The sequence below is a fragment of the Cimex lectularius genome, unplaced genomic scaffold, assembly GCF_000648675.2.
Source record: "Cimex lectularius strain Harlan isolate CLEC.00 unplaced genomic scaffold, Clec_2.1 scaffold277, whole genome shotgun sequence".
NCBI classification, from domain to species: Eukaryota; Metazoa; Arthropoda; class Insecta; order Hemiptera; family Cimicidae; genus Cimex; species Cimex lectularius.
Window position 1 is genome coordinate 182,259 of NW_019394221.1, and position 26,635 is coordinate 208,893.

A 26,635-nucleotide genomic window follows, 5' to 3' on the forward strand; every position below is an offset into this window, starting at 1 on the left:
TAAAGAGCACTCACATCAACACTTTCACTCAAAACCAATATGACATCACAAGAATAACAACACACTTTATTCTTTGAAGATGACCCGAATAAAGGTCGAAACGTCGGCAAAAACAATGAAAAAAAAACTTTTTCTGAACTACCTTACTCTTGACCGCTCCTCTCAAATCCAACAAAAAATTGCTATATAAAAAAAGTGTTGTAAAGAGCACTCACACGAACACTTTCAAAAAATCAATATAACACCACAAGAATAGCAACACACTTTTTACACTAAAAATGACCCGAAAAGGTCGAAAAAATGGCAAAAAAAGAAAAAAAAGTGTTTTTCAAACTACCTCATACTTCACCGCTCCTCACGACTTCAACAAATAATGAAACAACAGGTCACTAAGAAACACACAGATGTTTCATTATGATTTGATCAATTTTGTAAAATGTAAAAGGTGCCGATTTTAAGGATTTCGGCAAATAACGTGACGATATTTTTTCTGAAACTTGTGAGCAAGGCGTTTTTCTTGTATGATATTTGATTTTCCTTAATGGTTTTATACAAAACAATTATGCACATTGGGTTTTATCTCACAAATTCAACAGGATATAAGATACCATGGTGAGAAAAAATACACTGCAGGAGAAACGATATTAAGTTCAAACTTGAAATTAACGCAAAGCTTAAATTTTGGAAGAATTAATGTTATGTTAGCACGATCCAGTTCGTCGAAAAGTGCCATCTGTAATTAAAAGTAAGAAAACAACTTTAATAGAAGGGAGAGTAATTTGATAATTTTTAGCAATCAACGAAAACAAAGTGTTCGAAATACCTTTCTTTTTTAGGTTGAATATTCATAATTTAGTCTTAGAGTTAAGATTTTTTTTAGACATACTTTTTCCGTAAAACAGCAAAGCTTAGTCGACTTTTGTCTATATGGCTCACTGCATGAATAACGATATATGTCAAGGTTAAGAAACGCTCTTTTTACGTGTGGGAAAGAAATGAGTCTGGACACGTTCATTTACAAATGTCAAAATGTATGATATCCATAATCGATATCAAGCCGTTAAATGTTCAAAAAGGTCTCCGTTTAATTGATTTAAGCCGGTTTCAAAGGGTAACAAGTAAAAGTGGTTGTGCGTGCAAGTTGCATGTGTCGAGGGGGTAAGAGGCCTCTCTGACACAGTTCTGAAAGCAGCCGGCCGCCGTCCGCCGCATTTGCATACCCATTATTCTCCGTCCTACTTCCAACCCCGAACCATAACCTATTGTATACGGTGTAAACAACGTGGCTTATGAAATATACACGGGCGTTGGTCAGGCGAAAATCTTACAGGACAAACCGGAAAACTGATTTTTTTCAGCATGTAAAGAGAACAATTATAGGACAAATTCACATGGTTTATCAAGACCATTCAAATTTTGTCCTTTATTGATTTTAAAGTATTTTTGTGATTATTGTAAATTAAAGAATTTTTTTGTCCCACTACAGTAAATCTGCAGTTAACTCATTTACGTTTTAGTGGTCAATTGACCAAGTAATCTTTCAATTAATTATTCTTTCCATGTAAGGTCTTGGTTGAAATAAAAAAGTCAGTGTCACGAGCGGGATTCGAACCCACGACCTTCGGCTAAATACGCCGCTACGCTACCACTTGAGTTATCGTGACTTCGATCCTCTCGGACATCAACTCTCCATCTCAACCTTCAACCGTTCGAACCTTACGTAAAAATGGCAAAAAGAGGGAAAGTTGTAGCTCTAGCTCAAGTAGTAGAGTAGCAGTGTATTTAGCGGAAGGTCGTGGGTTCGAATTGTTATAGGTATAATTAAAGGGGAAGAGAATAAGGTTGATAAGACTGTTTTTCAGGTAAAGGAAAATAACGGTGATGACCGTTAAAAGACGGTTAGAACTTAGGACAGTGAGTGTAACACCTGCTTGGAATAAAGATAAGAAAATACACAAGTGTAGTTAACTTAATAAGTTCCAATAACCCATACCATTTATCACGAATCCCGCTCGTGACACTACGTTTTTATTTCAACCAAGACCTTACATCTGCAGTTAACGTTGTTCTGATTTATATAACTGTTGGAATACCAAGGAAGATCTGGAACACATTATAATGCACTGCTGCACTTACCATGACCAAAGGGATTAGACAGTGGGTTGGTTCTCGAGAATCGAGCAATTACTGTTAATTGTAACCAGGCCTGGTAATAAAAAATAACTTCTACTGCAACAACTCACCACCAAGTCTACTAAATTAAAATCAAGTTTTGAGATTTCCTTTTTTTCTTCGCTCAGCTTACAGTTCAGATCTTGTACCTTCTGATTACCACTTATTACGCTCCATGGCGCCTTCCTCAGTCTTAGGGACACATTTGAAGAAGGGGAAAATAGTTATCCTAATGGGAATGAAAATTGGGTATGAAGGTGACTTCAAGTCAACATGTCGAAGAATAAGTCAAACTAAAAATATCTTTTAACAAATAAAATATTTTTAAAAAACCACAGACTTTTTGTAATCACCCTACTAAAATTTTATCGTTGTCAGCAAAACGTTATGGCCCCCTATTGCTCATCATGGGGACTATTCACCATCGTAAAAGGATTAAATCTTGAGCTTGCAAAAATTAGTCGTTTTTGTGTTAGACGGAAGTTCAAGATATATACATCTAAGACCGAAGTAATTCCCTTTACTAGGCATAGACCGTTGCTTACACGTAGGGTCTCTGGGGAGATTTTTAGTAAATTGGTTGGACAATGTTGTTTATCTGGCACTAGACAGGAATTTTTGTAAGCATATCCAAGGGACGATGTGCCATTAAGGCATTATTTCCGCTTTTATCTAAAGAATCGCTTCTCAGCATTGGGGAACTCTAATTTTTATTTTTAATGATTATTCGGAGATCGTGAGATGCGGTCTGGTGTGACGTAGGTTTTAGAAAAATATTTTCTTTATCGTGCCAACGTTTCGATCTTTATTGAGATCAGGGCTCAAAGTGTTTGTTATCTGCGTAATGGTCTCATCCTTGTGTGTCGTATGGGCACTAAGGGAGTTTTTCCTAAACTTCAAATAAAGTCTCAAATGCTGCTTAAAAAACTTTTCTGCGCGTCGTTCGTAATTGAATGGATTTAAAATTGGCTAGTCCGAAAGAGCTTTAGATGTACCTTGGGCCTATGAAATTTTCTGTCGCATGAATGACTGTCACTCAAAACAACAACCTTAACTACTCTCTAAATGTAGTGTATATGTAAGTTTCTTAATAAGATTCAGGAAAAGTTTCTTTTTTTTACTTTACACAGTGTCAAACATCAATTTAACCACTGTCAGATCAATCAAGATCAAAGTTTTGCCGATTTGAGGAAGTCCAGGAGAAATCGTTCCATTTTGAGTAAAAGGGGTAAGAAAAGTTTTTCGATAGCAGAGGTTAACGGCCTTTGGCGGACCTGCTATCTATGCAGGCCACGACGACTTATACATAAGGGAAATTAGCATCTTACTGCCCCAACCTTCTAGGGCAAAATCTAATATCCCGAAGAAACGGCTAATTTTATCTTTCGCTTTTACATTTATATATACAAAAAATACAATTAGAAATTCTGTGCAAACGACAATTACGTATTTTATTTATTAATTAATGTAACACTATAATTTAAAATATGTTTACAATTCGTTTTTTTTGTGACCAATAGAACGTTTGTGATAAGCCTTATTTTTTTTAAAAATAATTACATAGTTTCAAACCAGAATGTTTCGTACAGTTTAGGTTCTTTCTGAAAAACTACAATCAAATTTAGGTTTAGAAACCAATGAAACACATTTTTATACACATGAAGCTTTGATGGTCTAGGAAATATTGTAAAACAGGTTCTGGAATGCAACTAGGATGCGTATTAGCTCCCACCCTGTTCCTTTTATCTTTAAGTACTACAAACTGAAATATCACTGTACGCATATGTCACAATCCTCATAGCTAATCTTATTATCCTACAAAGAAAGTTGAAACTTTTAGCACGGTATCGAAAAAAATTAACCACTCCAAAACTTTTTTTTTGCATAGGAGGTAAATTAGGTGTTTCTGACAAATGATTTTATAAGAGACAAAAAGTTGAGGTTGTGGATCAACACAAGTATCTGGGACTTCTGCTAACCTTCCATTTAAGATAACAGATACCTCGTTCTAACTGCGGACTTAGCAAGGTGAAGGCTAAACAATACTAAATAAAAATACTTTCTAAAACACTAAAATAAAAGTTTACACAATCGTAGCCAAGTTATTTACGAAGCTCAGGTATGGGGTTTTGGTACTTGGATAGTACTGCTTTGGAATAATTTCAAAGGTATTTCCTCGAAAAAAGTTAATTCTGCCATCTATCACTCCTAACTATATTTTAGTACTTATTAAACTTCTTATTCCACTACACCAACTATACTGCCTCAAAATATGAACCACCAAAAATCACTGCCCAGAAGTTATTAAAAAAAGACCTTGCTGATTTAATCAGAGTACTTCTTTGACACAAGAGTATCATTCTGGGTTTTCAGATTCTTTGAACAATTCTTTTGGGAATCTCAGTTGTCTGGCCGGCCTTTCAAAATGAAATCATCAAAGGTCCAAAAAGCTCGATTGGTTCCCTGGTCATATTTTGTATAAAGGAAACAATAACGATAAAAATATCTTTTATAAAATATATTCGTGTTTCTGGCTAGGAGAAACTGCTGTTTTTAAAGTACAAACCAAGGCTCAAAAGAGATTCAACTTTTGAAAGATACAAGTTAATGTTAGCGAACATATACCTCATTTTCTGGGTAATATCATTTGCTTGCTAACATGAGGTTTAACAGCTTTGAAGTTGGAACTCTTTTAAGTAATAATAAACATCAACTTTTATATATCCAAAACCAAAGATGAATTTTTGAGGATGGATATTTTTCACAATTTGGAAAGTCTTTCCCAATCAAAAAAAAAATTGTACCAAAAAATCAAAAATTCATCCATGAGTTCTGGAGATGTTGACGTTTTATTTCCCAACTCGATAATTTGAATTTATTGTGTAACTGGTTAAGAATGATAGAAAATTGATTAATTGGATAAATATGAACATTTAATTTGTGTTTGTTTATATCTCTCAAACGAATCGATTAATTTTTGCGGATGGATTTTTTTACACATTGTGAAGGTCCTTTACATTCTAAAAATTAGTACCAGAAACTCAAACATTCATTGATTAGTTCTGGAGATATTGAAATTTTCCTTCAAAATTACATAATTTCAATTTATCGTGTAACTGGTTGAGAAGTGGAGAGAATTCAATAAATTTGAAAATTTGATTTGTGTTTGTGTAACCTAACTTTTAAAAACCAAAACAAAAAACAATCAATTACACGAAAAACTGGAATTATCGAGTTCTGAAGAAAATTTTAATATCTCTTAAACAAATCGATAAATTTTTGAAGATGAAAATTTTTGAAACATTTTGAAGGTCCTTTCCATTCTAAAAAAATGGTTCCAGAAACTCAAACAATCATTGATTAGTTCTGTAGATATATTGACATTTTCCTTCAAAATTCGATAATTTCAATTTAACGTTTAACTGGTTAAGAATTGGAGAAAATTGAAAATTTAAATGAATAAATATGCAACTTGAATTTGTGTTTGTTTAGCCTCACTCAAATCAGTAACACGATAAACTGAAATTATCGAGTTCAGAAGAGAAACTTCAATATCTCTCAAACGAATCGATAAATTTTTGAGGATGGATGTTTTTGACACATTTTTTCCATACTAAAAAATTATGCCAGAGACTCATACATTCATTGATTAGTTCGGGAGTTATTGACAGTTCCCTTCAAAATTCTAAAGTTTCAATTTATCGTGAAACTGGTTAAGAAATTGGGAAAATTGAAAATTTAATTCAATAACTATGAAAATTTAATTTGTGTTTGTTTAAAGTAACTTTAAAAAACCAGGTACACGATAAACTGAGATGATCTAGTTCTGAAGAGAAATGTCAATAGACACAATTAAAATTTAATTGAAGGAATATGAAGATTTAATTTGTGTTTTTTAACCTTCTTTTAGCATATAACTTTTTTTTTAAAAGGATGTATTTTATTAAATAAACGTACGTTATAATAATATTAAAAAAATAATATTTACAAATTACAAACACGAAATGAAAGTGACAGATGATTACTTTTCTGATTTTTCTCCTTACCGCGAACTAATAGTTCATAAAAATTTTATTGAAAATTAGCGCGAAGTAGAAAGAGAATCGATCTTATAGTAAGCACGTGGAATATAGTTTAGCAGACTACAATTTTATAGTTCTGTTCTTGACTGACTTTTTAAAAAAAAATTTAAAATCTGAAATAGAAGGATTCGACGAGTGCGGTTATTTTTCCTCTTTTCTCTTCTCGTTACAGTTCGAGATCAGGTAATTGAGAGACGGGTTTTAAATAGATAGGCGCCAGGTGTTATGATTTAGCCATAATTTACAACACGAACCGGCCATCCACTAGAGCGAATTTACACGCTTTTAAAATGAATTTTATCGCTTTAAGTATTTTAATAAAAACTAGTAACTCCCTTGCTCAATAAAAGTTGTAGAAAAGTATTCTCAACTTTGGCATTAGTTTGTTACACGTAAGTTTTCAGCCAACTGTGTAATTGACCGTGTTCATTTCCTCGTTTTGTCTTCTTTAAGAATATTTTTACGCCTCTTTGACAAAAAAAAGATCTAGTATCACTACAAAATGTCGGAAATTTCTCATAGTTTTTTTCTTGTCAGTGATAATCACAATTTTTGTATAATTTATTTGAAAGGTTGACTGTTTAAATTTATAATCTTCACCCAACCATTTTTTAAACTAAATATCCCATAAAGCATTAATAAATATTTTGGCTCAAATGTAATTGATTATTTCCTGAAATATTAATAAAATAAAACAAACTTTACAAATTTTTACGAGGTACGATCGAATTTACTTATAAGAAAGTATCGAGCTAGTATACAGATGGCCCCAAAAAAATGATGGAATCGGAGCAGGCATTTTATGTACCAAATCAAAGTACGAGCAATCAAACTCATTAGGAAAGTACATAAAAAAACTCCACAATTTTAGAAAATCTTAAAAGAGGTCATACTAAAAAATATCATAAGATCATGAGACAAGACTGGCAAACTCACTGCTACAGTTCGAGAGGGCTAAACTCAGAGTATTGATTAGGATTAAATACCAGTAACTGACATCTGAGAAAACATATACTTAACATGGGTACCTCCTTGTGTAGGTTATGCAATTAGAAAGAAGAAATCCCTCATATCATCTTCGAATGCGAATCAACGGCTCAATTGAGGCCATCTTAGCAACAGCAGAACATGCCTTCTTGTGCCCTAGAAAATCTTAAAAGAGGTTACACTGGCAAAAAAACCTCATAATGTCTGATAGCCAAGCAGCTATTAAAGCATTAGCGTGTAAAAAAACCTCATCAAAATTAGTCAGTGAATGCATCCAAAATCTTCAAAACCTGGGGAAACAACAATCTGATGATATCTTCGGTGTCAGGGCACAGAGGAGTTTTGGGGAACAAAAAAGCAGAGACTGGGCCACACCATTTACAGGCCCTGAACTTATACTTGGAATAACAAAAGCAAATAAAGAATCCTCTATCACCGAATGGATCAAAAAACAAAAGGAGAAGTGGATAAACTCTAGTGGCTCTAGACACAGTAAACCTATACTAAAACCCTCTTTATATATTTTTAAGTAATTTTCACGGTGAATAAACGTGTAAACATTATGTAGAAAGGAAAAAGAAAAGTGGACAGCTTTGTGTCAGCACTCAATGCTTGGCAACAGGTGAGCTTACGAGAAACAACATTGTCGTCATCAATAGAATTTCAACAAAGGCAATTGATAGCTCTGATATATCATCTTTGATCGGAATGTCAGTGGTTATTAATTTAATATTAGGTAAAATCTGCAAAGCGGGGTTTAATAGTAAAATTTAATTAAAATTCAACAATTTTTTTCCTCGATGCATTTTCTAAATGTGTTTTCAACAAGATAATACTTTGAATCTTGTAGATTTTCATTTTATTAATTTTAAAAAAAATTAAATGGCAAAAGCTGGCCAGCTGGTTTACCCATAATCATAAAGGTTATGATTAATTTTCTCCGTATCGTAAAAATTTTGCCATTATACAAATATTTTATTTATATTTTCGCTGCTTACCGGATCCGCGATGCCGGCAAGCGGGACGCTGTTGACTTCTTCCCCACCGGCGGCAACCAATTTCTCCAGGCTTTTGAGCACCTGGTCGAAAGGCGGCCATTCTCCCTTCTGGCAGAGCTGGAGAATCCTTTGGGCTCCATCTCGAACTCCAGCACTCCCAGGCTTGCTGGTCTCGCCTGAACAACATAAAAAATTATTACAAACTTGTTTTGGGTGGCTAGAAAAACAAACTATCTCCGATTTAACATGTAATTGTTAAAATTTGTATTTTTGTCCATCTATAATTAAAAACTACTGTCGGATTCAAAATGCATAGTATTATGTTAATTAAGGTGGTACATACTTCTTGAGAAAAAGGCAAGTTCTTAGCTTTTCCTTCGACCGGTCGATATACCAAAAAAAGTAATTTTCGAAATTCTAAATCAAAATGCACGTACTTTGTTAACAATATAATAGAAGGATAGCTTCCTTCCCATGCATACCACGCACGTAAGATAAGGTAAATTGAATGTTTTTTTATCATGGTGCCCAGAAGTAGTGAAATTTAAAAAAATGATTCTACGTTCTATTTGTGATATCGAGATGCCACGTACATTCAAAAACAAGCAAGCAAACAAAACAATAAAATTATTTTGAAAGTTCAATAAGCATCATGAGTCAACAAAACAAACCAATTCTGTCATAACAAAGAGTATTTGTTGAGAAAGAGAGAGAGAGAGAGAGAGAGAGAGAGAGAGAGAGAGAGAGAGAGAGAGNCTCTCTTTATTTACTTTACCAAACACTTTCAAAAATCTTTTTTTTCTCTCCCTTATCACTCTCTCTCTCTCTCTCTCTCTCTCTCTCTCTCTCTCTCTCTCCCTTCCTCCCACTCTCTCTCTCTCTATCTAACTATCTATCTATCTATCTATCTACCTACCTATCTATCTATCTATCTTTTTATTTACCTATCTATCATCATTATCTTTCTTTCTCCTTCTTTATTTATATACTTTACCTAAAACTACAAATAAGCTTTCTTTTTCTCCCTCTCTTAATCTATCTATCTTTCACTCTCTTTCCTTCTCTCACTCTCTCTTTCTCCTTCTTTCTTTATTTACTTTACCAAACACTTTAAATAATCTTTATTTTCTCTCCCCTTATCACATTCTCTCTCTCTCTCTCTCTCTCTCTATCTATCTATCTATCTATCTATCTCATTTCACTATGTTCTGATTTAAGCTAGATCCCCTCAATAGTTATATAATCAATTTCTGACTAGAGGTCAGCTTGACTTGAAATCAACCGGGGGTTTTGATGCAGATTTATATATGCCTTCATACAGGATTGCCTCAAAATCTTATATTTCAAATAGTTTTCACGTACTACTAGTTCAGAAAATGTTAACTATAGGTAATTATATGGTTTTAGTGTTTTTAAAGCAATCTAAAGAATACAGTTTATACTTTTCTCTCATTATTACATAGTATAAATTGTCTCTTTACTTACAGAGTTAATGTTAATTTATTTAAAATAATTGATTCGTCTAAATATAAAAAAAGTTATAAAGACTTTCATATCGACAGTTGACAAGCAACTCGACAAAAATGTAAGCGTAAATACAAATTATAATTTAAAGAACTAGCATTCAATTAACTAGCTTGGTTGCGTTGATAAATTTGTAAATAATTTTCTTATTTTATCTTAAAAATCGTTTAAAAAAATCGTGATTTTTCTTGTCATTCTTGTATTGTTAGGTGAAATATTAATTAGGAACTCCATCAAACCGACGTTTTATGTTATATGTGCACCACTTGTTTCATGTACCGTTGATTCGCTATAAATGATTTTTTTTAATTCATTCGTGTAAATGCAACTAAATGTACTGAAGTTATTGACCAAAGGTGTCATATTTTGGGGAAATTGTAAATTTTTTAAATTTATTTATTTGTAGTTACCTGGGAATAGCGCGGCAGCCAAATGGCAATACATTGGCTGAAACGAGCCCGCCGGTTTCTCCAACTTCCGTACGACTGTTTGGCCTATTTGACTTCTCTACAAGCTGAATATTTAGGAGGGGGATTATATATTTTTATACAGATTAAATCTCTTCTCTTCATCCTAAATTCCTATGAAGTTCGTGTATGTTATATGCTACCTGACCGATTTATAAAAACAATTGGCTAACATTTAACCACCTTCAAGAACAAAAACAACAAAGAAGACGAGAGAATGACAATAAAATTTTATTAGGCCCGTTCAAGAAAAAACTCTCCACTAAAGAGAATTTGTTTATAAAAATAGCTAAGGCCTGAAAAAAAATTTACCGTATCACATTAATAATCAACCATTTTTACCAAATTCCGACATTCTTCCTGGCAGGAGTAATTTTGGCTTGAAGCCATTTTGAGTATGATTTAATGTGATGCAAAAAGCAGAACCATGGCTAACAAATTTATTTATTTTGGGCATTAACCTCTTCTGATAACAACAGTTATTTATAAACGTCACCGGCTAAAATATAATATTGTTCGTGGTTTTTTAACATTAATGAATTTGCGCTGGTTTACCTGAACAGCTAGGACTGACTTCATTATTTATACAAATTGAGGTTAGATGATCTTTGATTACATCTGACGTACTTCGAGATAAAAGTATCGTAAAGTCTGTCCAACAAGATTTAGTAAAGAGACGGGCACGAGTTCATAGATTCCAATTAGGGCAAAAACTAAGTATGCAAAACAGAATTTAAAGATAGTAGTTTGAAGAAGACTAGCTTCTTTTTTCCAATTTGAAAAATCTATAATATAAACAAACGTACTAAAATTTATTATTTAATTATTATTATTAGTTTAACATGCCTCAGGGTAAATGAGAGTTTGTAATTAATTTTCTTCAACAGGATTAAAAACATACCTACAAAACTTACGTATAAATTTCGTATAAGCAATTAGGTAATAGTTACACGTACATGTATATAATTAATTACCCACACAGCAAAAATCGCTTATAAGCATACTCATAAGGATAATCAGTTGTTGGTGAATGCATCATTATCTACATACACACAAAAGAAACAACGATAAGAGAGAGAGAGAGAGAGAGAGAGAGAGAGAGAGAGAGAGAGAGAGAATGACTAGGAAATTAACCTATCTATACGTATGTGTATATCTTTCTTCATAAATATGTCTTTTATACTTACCTATTTTTCCTTCTTTATTTATTTACTTTATCGACCATTATAATTATTCGTTTTTCTTATTTTATCTCTTCCTCTCTTTCTCTTTCTACAAAGATCTATCTATCTATCAACCAGTTTATTTACCTATCTATCCATCTCCCAACTCCCACTCTCTCTTTTTCCTTCTTTATACATTTACTTTACCTACCACTATTTTTTCTATTTTCTCTCTCTCTCTAATTCTCACTCTCTCTCCCACTCTCTCTCTTACACACACACACACACACACACACACACACACACACACACACACACACACACACACACACACACACACACACACATACACACACAAATTATCTATTTATTAATAAATCCATCTATTCATCTACTTCCCCTCTCACTCTATTTTTCTTCTTCTTATTTATTTGCTTTACCTAACACTATTCTTTCTAATTTTGAACTTTGTTCCCTATCACTCATTCTTTCACTCTCTCCCTCTTTTCTCTCTCCCTCACACTATCTCCGCTTTCCAATCTCACTCTCTCTCTCTCTCCCTCTCTCTCTCTCCCCCTCTTTCCCTCACCTCTCTCTCTCCCTCCTCCTTTCTACTCTCTCTCACTCTCCTTACTCTCTCTCTCTCTCTCTCTCTCTCTCTCTCTCTCCCCCTCTTTCCCTCACATCTCTCTCTCCCTCCTCCTTTCTACACTCTCTCACTCTCCTTACTCTCTCTCTCTTTCTAATTATCTGCCTACCAATCTATCTTTCCATCTATCTAACAATCTATCATCGCTCCCTTTGTCGCTCTTTCTCTTTCTCCTTCGTTATTTATTTACTTTACCTACTTCTTTTAGTCTTCTTTTCTTTGGCTCTCTCTCTCTCCCTTTTTTCTCTCTCTCTCACATTATCTCCCCCTTTCCAATCTCTCTCTCTTTCTCTCTCACACACACACACATAAACACACACACACACAATTTCCTCCTTTCCGCTCGCTCTCTCTCTTTCTTTCTTTCTCTCTCTCTCTCTGTCTGTCTGTCTGTCTGTCTCTCTCTCTCTCTCTCTCTCTCTCTCTCTCTCTCTCTCTCTCTCCTTATCTACTATTTATCTAAATATTGATCTATGTATCTTTCTATCTTTCTCCCCCTCTTTCTTTATTTAATTATTTACTTTACCTGCCACTATTCTTTATATTTTATCTCTCTCTTTCATTTATTTTTCTCTCTTTTGGCTCTTCTTTTTTCCCCTCTCCTTCTCTCCGAACTGGAACGGCCGAGGTACAAAAGGTTCGTTTTTAGTAGCTAATGATTGTTTGGAGGTAACTATTAAGATTGATTAATTCATTTAAATAATAATACACACACACATATATAAGGAATTTAATTTACAACACTTCGTAAAGAATTCTCGAAAAGAAGTAAAATTATTTAGAAATGGTCTACTTAGGTTCCAGGGTCTGTCAACAGCTAGGTCATTTCAGCGCTCAACGCTTGCACTTCTAAATCACATTCACTCTCTCATTCATTCTTAAATAATTCTTTATTATTGTAATTCTTTTCTATTTACCTATCATCTATTCAAGTCAGATTATGTAGTACTCCATTTTCCTCCATCACGTATTCCCATATGAATAATTTAATTGAGAGTACTCAATATTCGATAATCCCACACACATTCGAGCCAATAAATACATGCAATATCACTAAACACAGAAGGAAACACCAAACCAGTTCTGAACTTAATATTATATTCAATAAAATATTCGTATGTTCAAAAATGAAATCAGAAGACCTAAAAAGTTTCATAGTGGTTGGCATTCCTACATCCCGAAATTATAGAGCCAAGGAATGACATCCTAAAATACTATTATGAAAGTAAGCATTAAGATAATATTTGCATTAAACTTCAAGTAAAAAAGTGAATCAAAAATGTAAAGAAAATATTTAAAAAATTTAAGGATGCACTTAGTATCGTTGTCAACCTCTCATTCGTAATCGACAAGGTGAACTACCTTCGAAGAAAGTTTGTGCCGTAAAACGGTAAGTTTTACTGCCGCTTTGTCATGTTGTGAAGCAATGTAATCAATCAACTGAAGGAATAAAATGTCACAGTGCACAATTTGAAGGAGAAATATGACAAAGTGAATAACCTCTATACTGTTTTAAACAGGCAACTACCTGAAGGAATCTTTTGCAAATTACTTCAACTAAAATCCAAATTTAAAAGTAATAAAACAATTGTGAAAGAAAAAAATATAGTGGGTTGGTTTTTTGTACATTGCCTTTGTTATTTACCTGTGTGTGTGTATTATTACCTGTGTGGTAAAATTGTCCAATTGTTCAAGAAAAAAAATAATAAAATGCTGGTTTTACACGTTTTTATCAAAGATTAATAGCATATGGTAAACCTTATTGCATAAGTTCAAAGTCTACAACGTTAAAAAAATTCTAACCGAAGAGTTTATTTTTATTGGGTCAAACATGCAACGCTGCGATTTGGATTGAAAGGATAGGAAGAACTGGGGAACTTACTATTATAAGTTGGCTCCGGGCTTATTTACCATGAACTTAGCTTCTTTTGTAACTAATTAATCACGCGGGTTTAATATTTTGCAACTTTCTTTTTAAAAACAAACAATGGCTTTCTTTGCCGAAATAGGTCTCGACCAGAAGTTTAATTTTCCCGATAAGGCTACTAATGATCACTCCTGTATTATCACCATACAGTCAAGGCTGAACTATTATTTAATATTCTAAGTGGTTTTCTTTTTTAAAATATTTCTCGATTTTGATTTCATTAAAATAAACAATAACTTTTGTTTAACTCATGTGAACGATGATCTTACAAAAAAAATCGCTGTTTGCCAGTAGAGTCTTTATTCTTGAGATTAAGTGGTCATTACAGACCCAATGCCTTGAAAGTGTTGCCACGGAAGAAACTTTTCAAAAGTTCGTTACAAAAGTAAGAAGCCCTCACGCTTTTAGTTATTACTAATGGCTTCATCTGATTGCATGTGTTTTTCCCACTTGCACCACCGAGGAGAATTAATTGCATGACAATTCCTTTATCATCTTTAGTTATTAATATTCATGTAAACAGCTTTGTATAATGTTAGTGAAATGTATACTTTTTTTTACATTCAAACGCGATAACGCTGACGTCTTTGGTTTAAGAATGTAATTGTTAAGATCCCAATCATAAATTAATTACTGTTTCGCAGGAAATATTTTAATTCAATAGAATTTTCGTACAAAAAATATTTCAATGTTTTGAGTATCTTTTTATGCTTCAGAAGAATTCTGTGAAATATTTTATATAAAATATACAAATGTGTCGTATTTGTTGTTTTATTTTTTTTAGTATCTTTTTTATGCTTCAGAAGAATTCTGTGAAATATTTTATATAAAATATATAATGTGTCGTATTTTTTGTTTTGAGTATCTTTTCTATGCTTCAGAAGAATTCCATGAAATATTTTATATAAAATATACAACAACTGTGTCGTATTTTTTGTTTTGAGTATCTTTTTTATGCTTCAGAAGAATTCCATGAAATATTTGATATCAAATATGCAACTGTCCTATTTTTTGTTTTATTTGCAGACAGATTCACCAAAAAATTAGCCTTCTTGGTCAATTTCATACTTGTCACCCCTGCAACTTTTAAAAATATTACGTTGAAAAAAGCAATCAGATCTTAATCCAACATCCGAGTTTTAAGACTAACGAAACTACACACTGTAGATTGTACCACTTACTTCTTTTATAACTGTAACGGTCCATAGTTCATCACCTGCCGTTTCGCATTGACGAAAAGAGATTTTAATACTTACAAGCCTCGATGGAAAACAAAGCTCTCGTAGGAGGGAGTATGATGTTTTTGATCGAGTGGGGAATTTTGGTCTCTTTGAGGAGGGAGCTTGGACTTTTGAACGTCGGTGGTTGAGAAACAACGAAATTCTTAATATAAATAATGCGTGGTGGTACGTGAACGTTAATCAGTGATTATTCGGAGATCGTGAGATGCAGTCTGGTGTGATGTAGGCTTTAGAAAAACATTTTCTTTATCATGCCAACGTTTCGATCTTTATTGAGATCTTCAGGGCTCAAAGTTGTTGCACTCTCAACACGACACACAAGAATGACACAATTACGCAGAAAACAAACACTTTGAGCCCTGAAGATGATCTCAATCAAGATCGAAACGTTGGCATGATAAAAAAATGTTTTTCTAAAACCTACTTCATACCAGACCGCATCTCACGATCTCCGAATAATATTAATAATCTTAAAATAAATACTATTGTAAATTATACTATTTTTCACATTTTAGACGTTGAAAATGATAAATTAGTTCAGTTTTACTTTAATCATTATCGCGTAAAATAAAATAATGAATTATAAACTAGATTTTTTCGTAGAAAAATTAATTTATTTATATTTATCAACGAAATGAATGTTAATGTTATGGCTCATGATTGGCACGCTAATGTATCAAGAGCATGGTCTTCAAGTGACCCCCTGAGGATCTGAATGTTAGAAAAGGGATCGTAGTTATCCGACTATGACTACATAGACCATTCTCGGTTGCCTCACTGACAATTACTTTTGACCCAGAACCCACCTATGAGTACCGAAAAGCTCGATATATGTAAGCAGAGGATGGTTTTACCCTTTTAATTTTTAAAGGGTAGTAAAAATTATACCGAAAGGTGGAGAAAATACACGAACTAATTTCGAATTTTATATAGTTTTACTTGAAAAGATTTTTTGACTCAGAATTTACATAAAAGTCGAGGATTTTTGAAGCGCTTAAGTTCATCACGGAATACTTGATTCGCAACATTAAAAAAAAACACTTGAATGATTTACACAGTTTTCAATCTCATTGAACCAATTTCATTCTGTGCAAAAAGTTTGTAATTTAAAAACAAAAATCTTTTTTTAATGAATTTTTTAGTTTAAACTAGGGTCGTTTCCTCAAAACATAAAATTGCACAAAACAAACAAAACTCGAAAGATTTGCATAATTCCCAATTTCATTGGACTAGTTTCATTCTTTGCAAAAGGTTTTTAGTTAATAAACAAAAATAATTTTCAAAAATGAATTTTTTAGTTCGAAATACGGTCGTTACTTCAAAACATAAAATTGAAAAAAAAAAAAACGAAGGATTTGCATAGTTTCCAATCTCGTTAGACTAGTTTCATTATTTGCAAAAGATTTTTAGTTTAATAAACAAAACGAAAATTTAAATGAACAATTTAGTTCAAAATACGGTCATTACCTCAAAACATAAAATTGCAAAACAAAAAACAAAACACTTGAAGGATTTGTATAGTTTCAAATCTCATTGGATTAGTTTCATTCTGTGCAAAAGGTTTTTAGCTTAATAAACAAAAATATATTTTAAAAAAGAATTTTTTAGTTCGAAATGCGGTCATTACTTCAAAACATAAAATTGCAAAACAAAAACAACAAAAAACTCACTTGAAGGATTTGAACAGTTTCCAATCTCGTTGGACTAGTTTCATTCTGTGTAAATAGTTTTTAGTTTATTAAACAAAAATAATTTTCAAAAATGAATTTTTTAGTTCGAAATATCGTCGTTACCTCAAAATATAAAATTGCAAAACAAAACAAAAAAAAGCACTTGAAAGATTTGCATAGTTTCCAATTCCATTGTACCAGTTTCATTCTTTGCGAAAGATTTTTAGTTTAATAAACAAAAATATTTTTTTAATGAATTTTTTAGTTCGAAATACAGTCGTTACCTCAAAACATAAAATTGCAAAACAAAAATTTAAAAAAGTTCAAAACAAAAACCCCAACCCAATGTGATTAAAGTGTGGGGAGGAATCATTAAGAAAATATTACGCAACCTAATGAATCAAAATTGTCAAGTAAAAAAAAAATTAAATAACCAGGAGTATACAACAAAATTTACTGTCGAAGGAGTTCAATTTTTAAATTTTTTTGTACTTCGTTTATTCCCATTCAAAACTTCATATGTATTTTGTATAGGCAGCGGATTTTAATTTATATTATGACATAACTGGCACTATCGACAAAACTAAATTTAATTTAATTTAATTAAAAATTTAAATGTAATTTTTTTAAAATCCTCATATGTTTGTAGTTTAACTATAAATTATTTCATAAATCCTTAAACTTACATGGCACAAGGATAAACTATAGCCTTGATTAGCCAAAAATAACAACTTATCAATCTTCTTATAACAGGGTACTTAAATATATTTATGAAGATTAAGAATTAATAGCAGTATTTCAGAACTTTAGTCAATTACAAGAAATTATACATTCATACGTTCTTGACTCAAGAAGTTTCTCAATTTCTTTTTTTCGGTTTTTGTAAATTGCTTGATTTATATAAGCTCACTGTTTATACATATATACACACATGTTGAGAGTTGAGCCTACCTCTTCTTGTAGACCGTAGGAAATTTTGGAGGGCTTCTGTAAAATTTACAATAAATCACCTAGGGTGTTGGCAGTCCGTGGTCAGACCTGGGTCTTATCCTTCCAGCCACCGGGTTGGGTGCTGTCAACAGTTAGGTCAATTCAGCCCCAAATGCACGCAGTTCCTAAAACCAAACCCATTCACACTCTCACTCATTCTTAAATACATTCTTTCCTATTCACAAATCACTCAAGTACACGATATTTCCTCCATAACCCTTTACACCTATTGTATAACTAACAAAATTGAAGGTCGATAGGGTACTCAATATTCCACCATCAGACCTACACTACACATTCACGTCAATAAATACATTCACTCTCCACACACTAGGTACACAAAACTGCTAAGTACTATATTCAATAAAACAACCCTCTAAAATCTAAACAAGGAACTCAGATTCTCGCAGCCATGCTCAAGCATGATTCTCATATCGGGTTACAACCCTACACGCTCTCTGTATAGAACCTTGGAGTCGCGTCCAATTAGGTGGGACAAATCGAACAACCTTCTCTACAGGTTTGACAGACCAAAACGATCGGTGACGACCAAATTTCAGGATCACCTCGCAGACTACATGGAGAAGTCTCGCAAAAGCAATTTTGCTTAAGAAATCTTACACACACGCTCTATATCTCTTAGGAGATTTTTATAAACATTTCTTGTTTAGTGAGTATTGGTGTGGTTATCTTATTTTTTGAGTAGTTAGTAGGAAAATAAATTGTCTTTTCCACAATATTTCCTACCCATCATTCTATGGAGTTTCACAAAATCAGGATGGACATCATCAAAAAATTAAAAAGCACGTTGTTATCCTGCTACATACCAAGCATGTGCAGCATTAAAAGAATTTGTTGAACAAGAAATTTGTTTTTGTTGTGTCAAATATTCCTTTGACCGTTAAACTCTCAATATCATGAGTAAAAATATAGGCGCCATTAAATACTCATAAAATTTTATTAGTAACATGTTGTGGTTGGTTTAACATGTTGTGGTGCGCTTTGAAAATCGCAATTACACTGGGAAATCTATGTCGGCGTTAAATCAGGTATTAGCTTGGAATTAAAATGAGGTGGATAAGCACTAGGTGACCAATATCAACCCTGAGAATTTGTGCAGTCAGGGGACTTCTTTCATTGTCTTCATGTGTGCGATGACAGATCTCTCGTGTGAAAACTGATCGGTGCAGGTGAAAACTCACCGGCATCTTTTTTCTCCGAGCCTTCCGAGTCTTTGGAGGCTGTAGTCGCAGGAGGTGCCTTGTCGTCAGGAGGGGGCTTCCCGGCGCTTTTCCGGCCGTTCCCCTGAGTGCTCATGCTTCTTGCTCCATCCCCTCACCTGGCCCAAGTTCTACGGGGTACTGGCACGAAACATCACGGAGCCAACTGCCGCCCCCACCCTTCATTTGCATGCTTCGACCCACCCCCCTTTCAGACGATAACCTTCTTACCCCTTTCTCACCCCCAACCACCGAAATCTCCCTTTCATCATATCTTCTTTCCCTCTGACTCTTCATGAAACATTACTTTATACAGTTTTCAGCTTTTCAAGCCGAAGATGTTTGTTCGCCTGCACCGCCTACCCGCTTTCCCTTTGAGATTTCAAACTTAACCCAAAAACCTTGTTCTTGGAAAATAAGGTCAACTTAGTTTTACATGACTCACATTCTTAACTCTGTTATGCAATACACAATAATCACTTAATTAATCCGAAAAAAAGTTCTTCCCAGAAGTTTTGACAATTATATCTATACTTCATAAAATCTACTTAACAACAATTGTTTTAATCCTTTTTACATGATATTTATTTATTACATGATACAATTGTTTTATTATCTAAACTTTGGTTTTGCACAATAAACATAATTAAATTCTGAAGGGTGATGAACTGGTGTTTCGTTTCTGACCACTTTATCTTCGCATCCTCATTGTCTTGTTTGTCATATCGCTGTCGACTTCTGGATGGGTCTTTGAGGTTGCTTTTTAAAATTACATTTGTCTTGAAAGGAGTAGTCGACCTTACATTTTACTTTCAGAAACAACCAAGCTAAAACAACACCTTTTCCTGGAAAAAACAACTTCAGCCAATAATTGTTTTAAAGTTGGGATGGTGTTGATTGAGAATTATAAGAAATTCTTTCCGACTGCTGCCTAAATCTATTGTGGAACCCCTATAAATTATAGTCATATCTTGGAAAGTGCATTTTTTACTATAAGATTAAGTACTTTCTATGATGCCTCTTCGTGCAGAATTACCTTACCGAAGTGGCTGTACCGTAACCGGGATAATGCTTCACATTCACAAAGGTTATGCCGATGTCCCTGGTCTTCCTGACAGAATCGGCATGGCTATGCTCTGCCCACCTTCTTAGATGAATTAAGTGGGCAGTGGCCGGTATGTAGGCCTTAATTTTTTCAAAACCTGCCTGCTGAGAGAGAGAGGAGTTCCTTTTTGAGAGATTTATAAATCTCTTAGCACCCCTCATACATGGTTCTTTTGTCCAGTGTTTGAGTTTTTCTTTCGCAGGCCAATTTTCAGTTCTAACTTAAGCACACATTCCGGAACGCCCAGTATTGGTCCTGGGTGAGAGGGCTGCCTATTTTTTGGCTTGTTGATCAGACTGACCATTCCCTTCTATGCCTTCATATTACATCTTAACAAAATTACCCTTGTCTGGGTGCCAGGGCTCACAGGGCAGAGGGGCAACGAAGAAGCCGATAAATTGGCCAAGGAAAGTTCAATAAGGACACCTATTGAGCATGAGCCCGTTTTTGGTTTAACAAACTGCCAAAAACGCGGATCTATTAGACAATGGATTAATAATAAATCCTCCGTTCAATGGGAATGCATGGACAGAGCCATTCAAAAAAAAATGTTCAAGGGCCATCGCAGAAACCCGAGGGTTGATATAACCTCTGCTTTTGCGAACACTCGTTAAAAAAAAGTATAAGTCATGTTGCAGACATATAGTTTATAATTGTTACTACTGTGTATATATATATATATATATATATATATATATATATATAAAGTGGAAGGTTTATGGGCCGACAAACAGCTGAGGTCATCGCCGGCCCTCCGCGTGTATGCCTTCTCTTTCCTGTCTTTCTCGCGTACTTTGTATTGAACTGCAGCCATTTGAGCATCTCGATCTAGTTACTGACTCTCTGCTTTTACTTGTATATTACGTAGTTATTTTAAAAAGCTAGCCTCTTGTTAGTACCTCAGATTGTCAATTTACGAATAGATACACAACATACAATACATAGAATATATATCGCCACAAACATAGAAGTCTGGTCACATTCACTCCCCCAGAGTACTCGATATTCCTCGGGGCGAGGTTTGAACCCACTCCATTCGCGCTAATAACTTACTTTTACTCTCCAGACGTCACACACTCACCCCAGAGTACTCGATACTCCCCGTGGCGGGGTTTGAACCCACTCCATTCGCGCTAATAACTTACTTTTACTCTCCAGACGTCACACACTCACCCCAGAGTATACCGATATTCCTCGGGGCGGGGTAAATAACCCCTTCCTTTCACGCAAATAAATTACATTCATCCTAATGTATTGACATAAACACCACATAAACACGACACAAACACTTCAGACACAACACAAGCACAGCACAAACACACATAAACTATATACATTTGAAGATCCCTATAGCCCTGAGTACCGGTACAGCGATTTCTGACCGCTGCCGTGCCCCAAGACTACGCACAGGTCCGATGATATTCCAAAATATTGACTATAAACGTCGAACCTTCTAGAATTGAAAAGGTGCTCGACTGTTACTCTATCTTTGCATACTATCTTGTCTGTATGACCTTTTCCCTTTTTGACCCATTTTCCGTGAACCAGGGACCCATGTCTTTCTTAACCTGCCACAGTTTTGCAGGGTTATTCCTATTTGCCGAGCCCAGCGGTTTTTCCATTCTTCTTTCATTGTATTTGAAATTAATAACTTGAGATCCGCTGGGCGTATTTGTTGGGAAGCGTCGTGAGGTCCTCTGGCTGCTTCTTTGGCCGCCCTGTCTGCTGCTTCGTTCCCGGCTATCCCTATGGTCTTACTACTGTAAAAATAAAAACGCTGAGGATCATAAAAAAGATTATTATTTTGTGAAACAAATGTCACCCGTATATTCATACAGTCATTAAAATTTGCACATTATTGGAAAATATGTTCGGTTTATTTTAAAAATAATTTTTTAATTTATAAATTATTATGTATTATGTACAGATAGCAATAAATAAAATAAATATATATATACAAAATTTATAATAATTGTTTTATAATTAAAGAGTATTTTTTGTGCATTGTTTTGTTTTTGATAAAGTAATAATTTTTAACATAAACACATAAAGACTGAACATCGCATTCGTGTCCTTCTGTCCATTGAAATCTCCAAATAATCGATATGTTCCATCCTTCCGTTTCAACCCGCTTTAAAACCTGAAGCTCTGGCAAAAAAGCCACAGAAAATAAAATCCGTCCGATATCTTGACACCGGCTGTGTATCGACGGTGTCCGCCTGCTGTGCGTGACTTCGTTCAACCCTCCTTGCTGAAGTTCCCCTTATTCCAAAAGCCTAACCCTTTTCCATTGATCCTCGTTGCCGGTCAAAGCATTAACCTTTAGCCTACAGAAATTTCAGCTCGCCGTCTTCACAAACGAGACACGCACACATTTCAATTAGGATGTTCGGTCTGGCTGAGAAACCTGTTTGCGATGTTGAAGTTGTATTCTCAATTCATCCTAGCCGATTAAAAATATCAGCTGCACAATTCCATATCACAATGTGCTGATCATGACTAACTTGTACTTAACTAAATTTTTTTTATGCAAAACCCATAGCCAGTTCATATAATTTTTATACTGTCAAATTCATATCATCAGCTTTTATATCTGTCAAATTAACCATTTTTAACCTCCATTTAACATTTTTTAAATTCCAATTTAACCCTTTTTAACCTAAAACAAACCTTATAACTCTCCAATAAACCTTTTCACCTTCAAATTAACTATTTTTAAAATTTCAAATTAATCCTTTCTTTAAAACATTAAAAGTGAAGATGTTTTGAAATATGTATCACCATGTAAAGTAATATTCTTGCTTAAAATGAAAATTTGAATTTTTTTTAATATAAAACAATTGGGGTTTAGGAATCTTAGAAAACCATACGAAAATTAATTACAATTAAAATTAACAATTATATAAAATTAAGTCGATTAAATTAATTTAAATAAAGTATTCTCCTTTTAATTTAAAAATATATATAAAATGGTTTTTATGTAAAGTATCGTAATAAAATAAATTACTATTAAAATAAGTTTCAAATTGACCATCAAGACAAATTCTTCTTCTTTTACTTTGATAATTTAAAATAAATACGAAAATACCACATCAAAATTAATTAAAATTATAATAAAAAGTTATTTAAAGTTAAATATGACAAAATGATTATTCTATTAATTCGTTTTTAAATATTATAAATATTAATTAATCGTTTTTAAATATAGGATAATTATTTTATGGAGAGCTTTTTATTTCAAATTAACCCTTTTTTAAATTTCAAATTACTCTTTTTCTTTTAAATTATTAAAAAATTGTTGTATCTCCTAAAAACTTTTAATGTTTTAAAAAAGGGTAAATTGAAATTTAAAAAGGTTAATTTAGAAGTTAAAAAAGTAAATTTGAAAAAAAAATTTTAATATAAAATAATTGGAGCTTAGGGCTGTTAGAAAACTACATGAAAATTATTTACACTTAAAATTAAAAATTATACAGAATTGTTCTCTTTTTAAATTTCAGATTACTTTTTTTTCTTTTGAATTACTAAAAAATTGTATCTCCTAAAAATTTTTAGTTTTAAAAAAGGGTAAATTGAAATTTTAAAAAGTTAATTTTGAAGTTTAAAAAAATAAATTTGAAAAAAAAATTTAATATAAAATAATTGGAGCTTAGGGCTCTTAGAAAACTACATGAAAATTCTTTACAATTAAAATTAAAAATTATATAGAATTGTTCTCTAAAATTTCAAATACTTTTTTTTCTTTTGAATTACTAAAAAAATGTTGGTATCCTAAAATTTTTAATGTTTAAAAAAAGGGTAAATAGAAATTTAAAAAGGTTAATTTTGATGTTAAAAAGAGTAAATTTGAAAAAAATATTTTTTTTAATATAAAATAATTGGAGCTCAGGGCTCTTAGAAAACTATATAAAAGTTAATTACAATTAAAATTTAAAATTATATAAAATTTTTATCTTTTTTAAATTTCAAAGTACACTTTTTTTTCTTTTGAACTACTAATAAATGTTTGTATCCTAAAATTTTTTAATGTTTTAAAAAAGGGTAAATTGAAATTTAAAAAGGTTAATTTAGAAGTTAAAAATAGTAAATTTGAAAAAAAAATGTTAATATAAAATAAATGGACCTCAGGGCTCTTAGTAAACTACTTGAAAATTAAAATTTATCTTTTGAATTACTAAAAAATGGTTGTATCTCCTAAATGCTTTAATGTTTTAAAAAAGGGTAAATTGAAATTTCAAATGGTTAATTTTGAAGTTAAAAAGAGTAGATTAAAAAAAAATGATATTTTTTTCATATAAAAAAATGGAAATTAGGGCTCTTAGAAAACTACGTGAAAATTAATTACAATTAAAATGAAAACATAAATTTAAGTAATTGATTTAAATAAAGGATTCTCCTTTTAATTATTTTAACATAAAATGGGTTTTTATATAAAATGTTACAATAAAATTGATTAAAATTAAAATGAATTTTCAAATTGAATATCAAATATTCTTCTTTTAATTTGAGAATTTAAAATAAATACAAAACTGGTTTTTGTTTAAAATACAAAATTAATTGCAATTAAAACTAAAAGTTATATAAAGTTAAATATGAACCAAATGTTTCTTCTATTAATTCGAGATTGTTTTTAAATATAAAATAATTATTTTATGGACAACTTTTTTTTATTTTAAATTAATTATTTTTAAGTTCAATTTTTTTTCAGATTACCCTTTTTTATTTTGAATTATTAAAAGAAATGGTTATTTTTACATTTATACTTGTAATTTTAATTGTAATTAGTTTTAATTTGGTCTTCAGAAGCCTAAATTATTTTAAATTAAAAAGAAAAATCGAAAATATACAGGAATTTTACTTTACTTGCTTATAATTCATACCATCTCCTTCAGTAGTTAAAAAAATGGTAAATAGAAATTTAAAAAAAAATTAAAATGGGTCTCCCTCCCTTTCTTTGTCTGTCTGTCAGTCACTCTGTCTGTCCGCCCGTCCGCCCGCTCTCTCGCTCTCTCTCTCTCTCTCTCTCTCTCTCTCTCTCTCTCTCTCTCTCTCTCTCTCTCTCTCTCTCTCTCTCTCTTCTTCCTTCTCTCTTTCTTTTCCCTCATAAAAGCCTTTTATTCTCTCCCTTCCACATTTTTCCCTCTCATATACCATGCGATTTCCTACAGAAACATAGATTTATATCATATCTTTTAGATAGATATAAGCCTTACAGAACTTAAGAAGAGATTAAACAAACCCTCAGTGCAGATATTTGTTGTTGATAATAGAATTAAGAAGGTGTTGTGATTTGATAAATTGTTTCTAACAGGATAAATTCTTAAACCCCAATCACATCCAGTACGTCTTCGTTCTGTTTATTCTGAAGTTATTATACCTCCGTAAAATTCTGCACGTTTAATAGACGATAGACCTTCTTCTCTGCAAAATGGATAACGTGGAAAGTGATTTGTCGTTGGGTACACCGATGGCGAACAGAAATGGTAATGTTGCAAGCTGGTGTGGTTGTTTCGAGTGCGAAGAGCGTTTTCCCACGCCTTGGCGATTCTGCTGTCGAAGAAACGGAGAGATTTCTTTCATGAGAGGTGAGATCCACTGCATAACATTGCACGATTCGTTCCAGTGCGTTGTGACCAATCTAGACACACTGAGCACCGCGAGGCACATCGCCGTTACCACCACGGACTCGGAGAAATACAAGTCGATGATTGAAAACAGGAACAACAGGGTCTGGAGGCACTTCGCTTACAAACAGTTTGTCAACTGGGTCAATTCTTGGTCTCCAACCAAGAGAATTGGAATCGCTCTGCCGTCCTGTGTTGTCAAAAAGATTCGAGAAGCTTTTCCAGACGAAAATGGCTATTACGAAGAGATCGAAGTCACAACTATTAGCGAATTTGACTATTTTGATTGATAAATTCATGACCTTTTAAAGAGCTTTTCTCATATATGTTACTCCTTTGTTCTCAACCTTTCTATATCTTATGGAGAAATCTTTCCATATATACATATATATAAATTTATATATATGAACTTATTATACATATTCATGTATCGTGCATTACGATATTGATTTATGATTTTAAAAAATGCAAATAGAACAAAGGTTATTTCTCTAAGCAACATGTAAGAAATATGTTTATTTAGAAAACATTTTCTGAACAATATTTACCCAACTAAATCAATAATCAATATTATATAATAATTACTTATACAATTTACATTTAGATGAAAATAATGTATATTAACTAATTTTTTTGTTTTTTTCCTTTACCTTTTTAAATAGTACTTTCGATATTTCAATAAAATTAGTTAAAATTTACATTTACTTGAAAACAATGTATATTAACTATTTTTTTGTTTATTTTCTTTTACCTTTTTAAATAGTACTTTCGATATTTCAATAAAATTAGTTAAAATTTACATTTACATGAAAACAA

The 26,635-nt window shown here is 32.6% G+C and overlaps 2 protein-coding genes across 5 annotated transcripts in view; one reads left to right on the plus strand and one right to left on the minus strand.

Annotated features, from left to right (window-relative positions):
- LOC106668444 (serine/threonine-protein phosphatase 6 regulatory ankyrin repeat subunit B) overlaps nt 1–19,200 on the minus strand; it is a 67,624-nt gene extending 48,424 nt beyond the window's left edge. For 3 of the 4 annotated variants that reach the window (XM_024230313.1, XM_024230314.1, XM_024230311.1), the window contains exons 1-2: nt 19,073–19,200; nt 8,240–8,415 (exon numbers count right to left, since the gene is read on the minus strand). In XM_024230313.1, coding sequence (XP_024086081.1) covers nt 8,240–8,415; nt 19,073–19,187 — 291 coding nt within the window. In that variant the 5' untranslated portion in view covers nt 19,188–19,200. Of the gene's footprint in view, nt 1–8,239; nt 8,416–10,173; nt 10,238–19,072 lie in introns of those variants that run through there. The other variant, XM_024230312.1, reaches the window with a different exon arrangement.
- A 6,300-nt stretch (nt 19,201–25,500) lies between these two features.
- On the plus strand, nt 25,501–26,395 carry LOC106666569 (P2X purinoceptor 7-like). The gene has a single exon (XM_014393856.2). It carries the CDS (start codon nt 25,624–25,626, stop codon nt 26,107–26,109), a length of 486 nt encoding a protein of 161 aa, XP_014249342.1. The 5' UTR covers nt 25,501–25,623; the 3' UTR covers nt 26,110–26,395.
- Nucleotides 26,396–26,635: the final 240 nt, after the last annotated feature.